The 12720-nt window shown below is 42.1% G+C and overlaps 1 protein-coding gene across 1 annotated transcript; it reads left to right on the forward strand.

The window, feature by feature from the left end:
• Positions 1–11726, forward strand: LOC146663890 (5-hydroxytryptamine receptor 3A-like). The gene is made up of 11 exons (XM_085415337.1): positions 1–59; positions 5387–5467; positions 6802–6965; positions 7399–7443; positions 7580–7689; positions 9204–9373; positions 9486–9646; positions 9799–10009; positions 10105–10284; positions 10377–10480; positions 10716–11726. The coding sequence occupies exons 1-11, from the start codon at positions 23–25 to the stop codon at positions 10941–10943; spliced, it is 1491 nt and encodes a 496-aa protein (XP_085271463.1). The 5' UTR covers positions 1–22; the 3' UTR covers positions 10944–11726.
• The last annotated feature ends 994 nt before the right edge of the window (positions 11727–12720 follow it).

The following is a 12720-nucleotide window of genomic DNA, read 5'->3' on the forward strand; positions in this document are numbered from 1 at the left end:
TCTCTGGTCTCTCAAGGCTACAATGATTGCAAGTTTCTTCTTCCTGCTGTTACTTGTGGGTAAGCTCAGATTATTCTAATTAAATGGAGATGACAATTTATACCATTTAATTTACTTTATTTTTTATGAGTATAAATATATTTTTATATTTTATTTTATTTTAATCAGTAACGCTTCTTTACTTGTAATAGATTGCATTTCAGTGCAAGAACAGGTTCCTCTATAATTTCCCAGTAAATATATCTTGTTTACTAAATTAAATTCCACTTTTTTGTAATTAATAGATCAGAGATATAAAATAAAAAGAAAGAGAGAAAGAAAGATAACACATCTGGTATCTAGTAACTCAGATGGATTTAAACTTAAGTATATTAAGTATATTAAGTATATATTATAAGTATATATTAAGTATATTTAATAAAGTATATTCAATATGAAGATGTACAAAATGTTTTCAGATGGACTGCAGGCAGGCATTTTGGAACCTGGACTCTTTAGCTACAAATGTGTTGCTATAGATAAGTCTTAAATTCCCAGAGGTTTAAGATTCTTAGAATCTTTTGATGATATTATGTCCTGTAGATGATGAGACATTCAAAGTCTTCACAATTTTATATTGAGGAATATTATTCTGAAGTTGTTCTACTATTTAAAATACAGTTTTTTCGTAGATTATTGATTTTCTGCCCAGCTTTACTTCTGAGAAAATCTGCTTTGCTCAGACGGTCTTTTTACATCTAATCATGCTCACTGGCTTCCTGCTATTAACCTAATGGTTTGCAAAATGTTTCTCCAGCTAGTTCTTTTTTGTTATTTTACTTTTTCAGCCGTTTTTTCCCCATCCAGCTTTTTTCAGATGTGTTGCAATCAAACTGAACTGATAATTGTCAGTGTCAACTGTAAAATGACTTAATTTAAACATTTGTTCTCTAGCATATCGAGACTATCTCTCCACACCTTTACATATTCCATATGTACGGGGTAGGAGCCCTCTTGGTCGTGGCGTGTGGATATTTCTTTAAGACACTCCAGCACGCCCGGCTACGCCCCATAGCTTATGTATAAAACAGCTGTGCGGACGTGACACCAGTGTGTGTGTGTTTGTGTGTGTAAGTGAGAGAGAGAGTGTGTGTGTGTGTGTGTGAGAGAGAGAGAGAGTGAGTGAGAGAGAGAGCCTTGAGAGTGGGGTATGAATGTGCGTCCGTCAGGAGCGTGCTTCGGCATCCTCCGTGGGCGCTGCCTCTCCCCTGGTAGATTCCCCCTGTGTGCCCTGGTATCCCTTAGCTTGGTACCCCCTAGCTAGCCCTTGCTTTCCCTTGGTTGGTCCCCCTTCCCTGGCATATCGCCTCGAAAAAAAAAACAGGCTTAAGTGCCGGCCAACGCTTCATTCATTTTGACCATTCATTTTGTGAAAAAGTGAAAAATTAGTATCATTACATTACCATTCAGTTTGGGGGTTACAACAGAAAATTATATATTTATTGCTCACGGGGTATCAGATGGGATTATTTTAACAAACCATTAACATTTTGGCTGATAACTATTTTTATTCTCCTGTAACTTTACTATATAAAGAGCTAAATCCTCCAAAGTTTCAGGAGTAATGCTTCATAATAAAAATGTTTGTGAACTAAAAATCAGCAATGTGGGATACTGTTTGTCCGTGATTTACATAGGGGGAACAAATTGTGTCAGGATCAGCCTGATATTATTTGTATCCCACTATAACTTCGTTGTATAAAGAGCTAACATCTCAAAAATGTCAGGAGTAGTTAGTCATTATAAGAAGTGTTTGTAAACTAAAAATCAACAATGTGGGATACTGTTTGTCCGTGATTTGGACAGTCCAGCGTGTGCTCCCGACGCAGGGGAAACAAATTCTGTTGGTGATATCTAGTTTGGCACGACACCGGCTACCTTCCTGGTTAGCGTGTGGCCCCGCCCCCTTGCTTGGTAGAAGAAGTATGGCAGCCCACCGTCCCAAACATGTCTGTGAATGGCATTTTGCCTTTTTACGGTAGGCACGAGCAGTGTGGCTGTGCCTGGCTGTGTCTGATTTTTCAGCCGGCGAGTGAGTGTTCTCCAGCCTGCCGCACTGTGTCTCATTTCGAAGTTCACACCTGCTGCTCCCCTGTCTGCGGACAGCGCTTGCGACCGCTTAGCCCTGGGGCAGACCTTTGGGTTAAGTCCCCGCTTAGCCATCAGCGGGCTGGACTGCCAGCCCCCCCGTCTGTGGACGGCTGGGCGGCTCCGTGGTTGAATGGACCCTACAGGTTGCATCCCTGCCTTGGCCCTGCGTCTTGCAGCTGTACTGCTGCTGCGGGCTGTGTTCCTCTGGCGTATAGCCCACGGTTCGCCGACTCACACGCCAGTCGGACCTTGCTGTGTCTGATATGTCAGTCGCTGAGTGGGTGTTCTCCAGCACGCAGCGCTGGCTCTCCATCTAGTGGGTTTCCCCTGTATCGTGGGTCACATGGCCAGCAGGTGCCCGCTCAGTGAGTTGACACCTCCCGTCTGTCCGTTAGTGTCTCATCAGGCCCCCTCTGCTGGCCCCCTGTCTATAGACTCTGCAGAGTGGCTGCTATGCACTGGTGATGAACCTTGGGTTGCTCCTCACTTGGGCCCTTAGTGGCCTGAGCCACCAGCACCTCCCCTATCGTGGTTGGTGCAGGTCAGCTGCTCTACTCCTGGGACAGGCCCTGGGCCTCGTCCTCCCTGGGCTAATCCACTGAGTGGCCGAGATGCTTCGACAGGCTCTTTCTCCCTGGCACTGTGTCACTGCCTAGTGCCAGGCAAGTCTCTGTTGTGGCTTGACTTCTCTAGGTGGTGGCTCCGCCTTCCCTTCTGGGGCATCATCCGCATATCGCGGGCTTCTGTCACAGCGATAGCCAGCTGCTGTGCTCGAGTGGCTTGGTAGGCTGTGTTGCCCTGGTGTTTGCCCACGTTCGCCGGCTTCCACGCCAGTCGCACCTCGCTGCGGCGAGTGGCATTCTACAGCCTAGTGTGTTGCCCGCAGTGCGCGGTTCACACGGCCAGCAGGGCTCCTGTCATTGCTCGAGTGGGGCGGCTTCTCGGCTCTGACTGCAGCTTCAGCCTCTGCTGCTGCTGCTACTGCTGCTGCTGCAGGCTGTGTTCCCCTGGCGTATTGCCCGCGCTTCGCCGGTTTACGCGCCAGCTGGACCTCGCTGTGTCTGATGCTCAGCGAGTGAGTGTTCTCCAGCCCACAGCGCCTGGCTCCCTGCAGGCGGTTCACCCGTTGCGTGTTAGCCAGGCCTCGCTGTGTCTGATAAGTCAGCCAGCGAGTGTGTTGTGCCGCTTGGCCCTGGGGCGACCTGTGGGTCGCGTCCCTGGCTTGGAGCTCCTCTCCAGCGGCTGCACTACAGCTGCTTGCTGTGTTCCCCTGGCGTGTAAGCCAGCGAATGCAGCAATAGTCGGGCCTCGCTATGTCTGATACGTCAGCCAGCAAATGTGTGTTCTCCAGCCTCCTTGGCCAGTCTCTGTCTGGCATATAGGCTGCTGCGACTGCAGGCTGTGTTCTCCTGGCATGTTGCCGCATTTGCCGGCTTGCCCGCCGGTCGATCCTCGCTGTGTCTGATGCCTTAGCAAGCGAGTGAGTGTCCCCCAGCCTGCGATGCTGGCTCCCTGTCTGTGCTTTGCCTGTGTGTCACGGACTTACACGGCCAGCACGGGGACGCCCAGTAGCTGGGACTTTGTGTATGATCTCGAGTGTCTCATTGCGAGTTCACTCTTGAGGCTCCTCTGTCTACAGACAAGCACGTGGTGACGGTGCTGGGGGTGGACCTTCGGGTCATCGCCTTGCTCAGCCCTCCACTTATGCCGGCTAGGCTGCCAGCCCCCCCCCTCCCTGTCTGTGAACAGCTCGGGGTGGCTTCGGCTTTGAGGATGGACGGGTCACATCCAAAGCTTCACCTGCGGTTGCTGGCTGTGTTCCCCTGGCGTGTTGCCCGCTTCGCCGGCGTACACGCCAGTCGGACCTCGCTGTGGCGAGTGAGAGTTCTCCAGCCTGTAGCGCCGACTCTCTGTCTGGCATTGCCCTCATGTCGTAGGCCTATGCGACCAGCGGGATGCTACTTGGTAGCTCGGTGTGCTGCGTTCCCTGCCGGTCTGCCTCGCGGTTCCCGGGCTGACCTTGAGCGGCCAATCACTTGCGGTCCTGTGTCCTGCATGACCGGTTCAGAGCAGTCTAGCGTCTGCAGACTGCTGCCTCCACCCCCTGGCTCGGCCTTCGCATTGCGAAGCCCTGACCAGGGTGGTGTCTCTCTTGGTGCGTTGTCACTGACTCCCGGCACCTTCACTCTCGGTGGTGCACTGTCTCCTCGCGGGGTGTCTTACAGAGTTACCCCGTACATATGGAATATGTGGAGAGATAGTCTCGATATGCTAGAGAACGTATGGTTACGGTGTAACCTTGGTTCTCTTAGTGAGAGACTATCTCTCCACCGTGAGGCCGCTCGGAGATGCGTTCTGATCATCACCGGTGTCACGTCCACACAGCTGTTTTATACGTAAGCTGTGGGGCGTAGCCGGGCGTGCTGGAGTGTCTTAAAGAAATATCCACACACCACGACCAGGGGGCTCGTACTCCGTACATATGGAATATGTAACGGTGTGGAGAGATAGTCTCCCACTAAGAGAACCAAGGTTACACTGTAACCGTACGATATATTTTCCTGTGATATCTAACATCCATTAGTGTCATAATCCCTGAGTCTTAAACCTGAGTTTTTCAGTTTTGTGGTTCAAGGTTTGCTTTGGGCTTCGTGAAAGGATTTTATCAAAGTTGTTGTTTATGATTTTATTCTTGTGCTTTTATGTCTCTGATATTTTTGCCTTTACTTCTTTGCTCATAATGTTTCCTTATATTTGTTAGTTCTCTTTCATGACCCCATTCTGTTCCTCCAGTCTTAACTCTGTGGTTGTTTTTGGACACCAAGACACCAAAATCAAACAGATTTTGGTGTCTTGGTTTCTTGTGCTTTTCATTTCATTTCATTTCCTTTGTCTCATTTTCACCGATTTGTTTCCCACCTGTTTTACCTTGTGTAAATATTCTCTCCTCTTGCCCTTTTCCGTGTCATCTCACTTTGCTGTGTGCTCCCCTGCTCTGTGTTTCTTGGTTCCATTATTCCTAGTTTTTAATTTTCATATCTCGCTCTGTGTGTGTTTTTGGACTTCCTTTGTTTGTCATTGTTCAGCAATTGAATTGAGTTCATACTGTTTCCAGAGTTTTGTGTTTGGTTCAGCATCCTGCCTGCCACACAGTTATTCATGACACTGCATTTTTAAATAAAACCTCAAATTAATTCTAACCACATATTAAAGTAAAGCAAGTCATATTAACACATTTTTTATTTTTAAAAATTAGTACACTCATTGTCAGCTGAAAATGCATCCAGTTCAGAGCTACAGGAAGATCAACAGATGACCAGTGAGACCACTATAAGAGGTACATAGCGTCTCTCTCTATCTCGCTCTCTCTCTCTCTCTCTCTTAAAGTCTTTTGCCACCTCTTATTTCCAGTCTCTCAGTTTTTCTCTCCTTGGGAGTCGTTTTCATTCCAGCACTTCCACCTAACCATTTTCTTAAGCCTATGACAGAGGATAACACAGTTTGACTGACATAAAATAGTATTTTTGCACCAACAAAGCAATTCTCAAAGAGCTATTAGTCAAAAACCTCATCCGAACATGAGCACACAAACAGTATCTCAAGTTCATGGCTTTAAGAAACAAAAAACAATCCAACAAAGATCTGATACAGGGCTAAGAGATGGATCTGGCCCTTCAGCCCCACCTGCCATTCACCAAAGCCTCAACAGAAATGGTCTCAGTGGAATGGAGGCTGTCAAGAGGCTCAGGGTGAAAAGGCTGAGGTATGTCAAATTACACAAGAACTGATAATCAGTCGCAACAAGTTTTGTAGACTGAAGAATCCAAAATTTGTACTTTTGGATTGAAACCTTTGTCTATATGTATAGAGGAGCTCAGCAGAGAGGTACCACAGCCAACTGTGAAACATGATGGAGGTTTTGTTATGATGTGGGGCTTCACTCAAGCCAGTGGGGTTCGGGAGCCAGTCAAAACTGTTTGAAGTATGAATGCAGAAAAGTACTGTCAGATTTTGATCAGGTATACAGGAGCAGCTGATCAGCATCTTTATTTATTTATTTTTTTTAGCTTGGCAACCACACTGCTAATGCAGTAAAAGAATAAAATGGATACAAAAGCACAGAATGGAAAACTAACAGTCAAAGATAGACCTCGAAATTAATTAAATAATGTGAAATCATTATGACAGATAATAGAACAAAAGGCCACTAACATCCAAAGAAGAGCTTTGAATGTCCTTAGTGAAGATTAGAAAACTACTACTGAAGACTACTTTAAGAAATTACAAGAAAGTTTGCCTAAGAGAGCTCAGACTATGTTGGATAATATTGTTTTTTATACGAAGTGTTGAATTTCAAGCTGGAATTGTATAAATGAAGTTTTTGCTTCATATACAGTAATTACATGTATGCTTGCTAACCTTTCAATTAATCTCTTCACTTTTAATAGCAAAATATAAAGAAAATAAAGATGACTGAAGGCGTTTCCACAGTACTGTACATGCCAACAAGTGATGTCGTCTGTTTTTGTTGTTTGTTTGTTTTTTGTTTTCTTGACACAGTTATCCAGACCTGCAATAAATTGAAAATCTGAAATGAAAGCACAGAAGCTGCTTTATTGTTTTCATATCATAACATCAATGTCAAGAATGTCTTTTTATGTGTCCTTTTAGATAATGAAGTGGAAGTGGAGAAACTCTGCAATTTTCAGGCTATTGTACAGCACCTGGATCTAAGTAAAGACAGTATTAAGTACACTGTGAGCCGGCCCATTATAAACAACAGTCATCATACAGATGTTGTGCTTGACATGAAACTCTACGCTATTCTGGATATGGTAAGTTGTTCAAGCTACTTGTGTATGTTTGTGTGTTTTAGTTTGAATAAATGATAATGGACATTTTTGTTACCAAATAGTTTGTTTCTTTCGATAATAAAATAATGTCAAAAGTCTGCTCAATTGGTGCATATTTGTCTGCTTCATATGCATAATTTCAGTTTTCCATGTCATGTATTCTCTCAGTTTGGTATTCTCTTAATTATGGAGATCCATAAGCTTCATCTATGAATACATCAATGTCTGTCTTTTTGTGGCCTTCTATGCTTCTGTTAGTTGTCTAAGACCATTTAAGACTTCCCAGATGTTGGGTTTTTCTTGTCTATTGGAGGCTGCATACTGTTGATCTTACCCAGGTCTTTCTAGGATTACTGTGGCACAAGTCAGGCTCAACCATTTGAGCTTGAACACTGCTTGATTTCTTTGTTCACAGAGAGAAATTGACCAGACCTTAATTTCTTACATTTGGGTTTATTTGGTGAGTTTTCTCTTTCAAATACATCAATTTTCACAGTATTGTTGAAATTGAAATTGCTTGAAATTACGTGTTTTCATCTTTTGTCTTTTTCTCCTTGTTTGTATCTCTTTCCTCTTATTTGTATCCCTCTGACTAGTCATGGAAAAACGAGTACACTAAGTGGGATCCAGATCAATTCTGTGGAATTAAACAAATAACAATTCCTACTGAATATTTGTGGATGCCAGATATAACTATTTCAGAGATGTAAGTTTAACATATATGCACATAAACTCACACAGACCATACAGTCACTAGCAATAAGGCATTAAGCTACAGCTAAAAAAAAACAAACCCAAAGCTGAACATTTATAATTCATTATTAGAAACGTATATGCTGCTCTTCAAAATCTTAACATCATTAATTTTTTTTATCCTTGAAGATATTGTATAATTCATTAAATATGTTGCAAATTGAGCAGCAAGCCCTTCAAGTCCATGTGGTCATGTTGAGCCCTCCAAGACATTAATAAAGACTATATCTATGTTGACCATCCCATTAAAAAAGAATAGCAACTAAATGCTGTCCTGGATAATTGTTTTGTCATGGCGCAATCAGCTCAAACCAAGCAGGATTCATGAGGTACATGAGGTGGCTTTGAAACATGAAATGATAACCTTCCTTTTCCAAGATCCATTTTGTCCAGCACATATCTATATGGATGCACCTGAATATTCAGTTATTTGGATATCCCTCTGTCATTTAGATAATCTCGCAGTGATATTCCTGCACTTGTTCATCCTTGTGTTGCTAAAGTTTTAGTGTTTTAGTTTTAGTTTTAGTGCTAAATCCTTTGCAACCCCCCCCCCCCAAAAAAAAAAAAACCAAAACAAAACAAACAAACCTATGGACAGATTGCTTGCCCACTGCTCTATTTCTTTTTACACACCTAAAACAACACATCCAAAAGATATTGTGTTAGATCTGCCTTTTCCTACAGACCAGTGGCTACTTTTTCAATGATGAAGAGTTACACATCCTGCACAGAGAGGAATGCAAGTTAGAGTAGCTCCTTTACATGAAAAAAGAAAGACCATGTCTGAATCAAGGAAGAGGCCTATGGGTACATCTTTCACCATCTTAAAGCTATTTCCCAACTTTCTCTGAATGGTACTCATGGCTTATCCAGTAACTACAGATTAAATCCTTAGTTTTTCTTATACTACGAAAATGGGTCAGTTCTTAATGGGGTACATTCTCCATAGTAACAGATGCTGTATTCTCCAGAGCAGAGATGAAAAGGTATGATTTGCTCTTGAGGGCAACAAAGGGCAAAACTTCTGTGGTCCATGTGTGGGTATTACCAGTTGGACTCTGTGTGGAACAGCCCTAGGGTTCATTTTTGTCCCACGCAGGCATGTTTGTGTGGGTCATTCGTATTGATCCTGGTGGTCTGAGCTTGATGAGGTGTGGATAAAGGCGTGTCTGAGGACAATTGGGAGGGAAGAGATCATTGGTTACCAAACTTTGTCAGAATTTCTAGTCCATCATTTCTAGCTGAAATTATTAAGTAATTTAACACAAACTCTTGTGTAAGTCGCCACTTGATGTTGCAGGTTTTATCTGGATTCTAACATAAGTAATTAAGACATGGTGGCTTAATGCATTAATCCTCCTCAGCTGGAGAGTAAGATTTGAGTAGGATTCTGTCTACCTATTTGTCATAACTGATGCTGCTTTTTTGAGTGGCTATAACTGATTGTAATTTTCTGTCTTACAGGACAGAGAGAGACAAAGCCTCTCCGAGTCCTTATCTCTCCATTGAAAGCGGTGGTTTGGTTGAATACAGAAATGACCAGGTGATCGTAAGCACCTGCAAGCTGCACGTGTACAAATTCCCTTTTGATGTTCAGAGGTGTAACCTCTCCTTTAAGTCTATCATGCACTCTGGTGAGCCCATAGCATATATGCGTGCCGTTCATGAAGTTATAAACCCAAACCATCAGATACAAAAATATATATTTCTTTCTTGCTGATCTTTTATTTTTATGTTTCACTTCAGATGAAGAAATAAAGTTACAATTCAACGAAACCAATAATACGGTCACAGAATGGTCTCGAAATGTGATGCAGACACAATACGAGTGGCTGTTTATCAACATGTCAGTTACCACCAAAACTGTCAATGAATTTGACTTCAACCAACTTATGATTGTTTACACTGTGAGTATTTCTGGGAGCAGCTGCACAGAAATGGGGAAAAAAGCATTAATCAATTTCGCTGCTTTTTCATTACTTTCCTTTTTGTGACCATAATACATGTCCAATATAGAGTAGGAGTAGGATGATTAACCACCTCACATGCAAATTGACAGATTACCATGAAGAGGAGGTCTGTCCTCTACATTGCCAATTTCTTGCTGCCAGTCTTCTTCTTCTTGGTTCTGGACTTAGCCTCCTTCCTGATATTAGACAGTGGAGGTGAGAAGCTCGGCTTCAAGATCACTGTCCTGCTCGCTGTCACAGTGATGCAGCTTCTTCTCAATGAGATTCTGCCCAGCTCTTCAGACAGTATTCCACTTATAGGTAAAGAAGAGCATATTTGACTTCATGCAGTGAATTAATCAAGCTATCAAGTCATTAAGTGATTTGTCCACTTTCATGCTGGATGCCCTCCTTAGCTGTCTATTGCATTGGGGTTTTTGCTCTGATGCTGCTCAGCCTCCTGGAGACAATTTTGGTGATGCATCTGATTGAGAAAGACTCGCCAGCCCAGGATAATGAGACAGATGGAAACCAAAGCCTGGTGGAGTGCTGTGAGGAGAAACAGGACATATCCAACTTTCACAGCTGTTTTAGAGGTGTGCTTAATTGTAGCAGTCGTTGTCTGTCACCTATCTATGTAATTCTAGCTGTGTTGCATTGTTCTTCCCGTCTATTTTTTTTATTCCAGACATGAAGAGATGTAGTCATTGTGCATCTGTTCATGATGTATCTGTGGATGAAAGACCAACTGTGTCTACATCAATCAACAGTCTGCCACCACTGACTATAAAGGTTGGAGTTAAATTGGACTTTTAAGTGTTTTTCAAGTGAAATATAAAAACTGATGAAAGACATCATGTTGCATGAGAGAGAGATTATCCCAAACCCTAACATGGGTGTTGAAAGTAAACACTTTCACTAAATCAATGTGAAAACAAATCAGTGTGTGAAATGTAGCAGCAACTAGACTATAAATGGCTGTATATGTAATGTTATTGATTACATTTCAACAAAACTATTTTTTCAGGGTTGTAGCTGCAACCTGATGAAGATGTTCTTTCCACTGGAAAAAGTCTCGGGTGACCTGCGGGAGACTAGGAAAACCGTGACTCTGCACAGTACCAACAAGAAGTCCGGCTACTGGACCAATATAGTAAAACATATCAACAGGGTTTTTGTCATTTTTTATTTGACAACAGTGACTGTGTTTTTGGCAATTATGATTTTATTGTGGAACAGTGCTGAAGATGAGTAGGCCGAAAGTTACTTTACTTTAAATCATTAGCATGAGGATTAACTTTACTTAACTAAAAGTTTCTGTTCCTTTATTAAGTCCAAGTCTAAAGTATGCATTTAGACTAGGGGTCGGTTTTGATTATCGATTTATCGATTAAAATCGATTCTAGCTTGGATAACGTGATATCATTCATTAAAATCCTGAATCGATTTTTTAATATAAATATATTTTATTCTCATGTTAAACCTCACAAAATTTCAACAACCACCAAACAGCTAAAACAGTAAATGAGAGCAGGTACACGGATTCTGCACAAAGACGTAAAACAAAGCGCGGACCGTGGATCAGAATCAGTGAGATGTCGCCTTTCTCACCCGACAGCACGGACACGGTCGGGGCTGAAAGCCGACAGCTCGCTGATTCTGATGTTTCGACCGGTCCGCGCTCTGTGTTTAGCGCTAGATTCTAAAGCTGTTAGTTTTATCTCTCTCCAAACAATATTGACCGAACCAGCAGCAAAAGAAGACCCAAACTAGGCTTCACATAAACATCGTCATGAACTCCCTCTTACTTTTGCTGTTTTGCTTCCACCAGGATAAAATCACACTTCATGCACAGCGCTCTCTCTCTCTCTCTCTCTCTTTGTACTTCAAGAACAGTTTCCCGTCTAAAAATCTGTTTTCTGCATTATTCGCTTGCTTGTTATGCACTAGTCTACCGTTGTTTACAGCGCTGTCCGCCGCTGTTTTTTTCCTTTTACTTTCTTCTGAAAAGAAAGCCTAATTTCTCCTGTTCAATAGGCTACTGAACAAATTTAATCTTTTTAAATTTATGCAAAATTGCAAAATGCTTAGCTGTGTCCCTGACGCTGCTTCACTTCAGCAGCATCAGGTAATGTTCATATGTTGATTAACGTTTTTCTTTGGTTTTTGATCTATGGCAGAATATTTTTATAAAATCCGAGGCCTGGAAAATCGCCTTCATGTTTTTCTGTGTTTTATCCTCATCTACTTTGACACAAAGGCTTCTGCTGTGATGCTCACACCTTTGATAAAGTCTTGAAAGTGTCAGCTTTCTTATTATAGATGTAAAAATATGGAGATGTACCGATGCATGATCTGAATTATAATATTTCTGACTGTCTGAGGCAATCTCAAATCTAAACGAATCAAATTGAATCAAATCGTGGATCGAATTGATTCGATTCGGACCTTGTGAATCGGAATTGAATCGATTCTAGAAATCAGTGACGATACCCAGCCCTAATTTAGACCCCTTTTCCTACACTTTATAACATTTGTACTGTGTGATGGACCTCATATTTCGGTCCACTTTGAACTCACATTTATTCACTGTAACTTTAGTTCACATCACATTATATGCATGGCAATATAAAGCAATGCAGTTCATGAGTGTTGTATATCTTTCATTTACATCTGTATCCTGTTGGAATAAACATTAAAAAGCTTTTTATTTTTTTCTTATGTATATCTTTGTGTGTTTGTGTGTTTGTTGCACAACCAACTGACTCTTTGAATTATAAAGTGCACTCCATGTAAAGGTAATGATCATGGAAGTTTGTTTCCCATTTCCGCTCAGCATTTCTATAACTTCTTCTATGATTATATTGGAATCACAAATATAAGTTGAAGAATTTGCAGATGGGACTAGTCTAGGGTCAAACCCTAGACCAGTTCTTTTTTATTTTATTTATATTTTACATTTGAGCCACCTCCTTAAACTTTTTATTAGTATGCTTCACCTAACAAACTAAAAAAGGTATCTTACCTCAGTG

This window comes from Rhamphochromis longiceps, linkage group LG8, assembly GCF_057381845.1.
Source record: "Rhamphochromis longiceps isolate RC_006_pf linkage group LG8, R_longiceps_female_GT1.1, whole genome shotgun sequence".
Classification (NCBI taxonomy): domain Eukaryota; kingdom Metazoa; phylum Chordata; class Actinopteri; order Cichliformes; family Cichlidae; genus Rhamphochromis; species Rhamphochromis longiceps.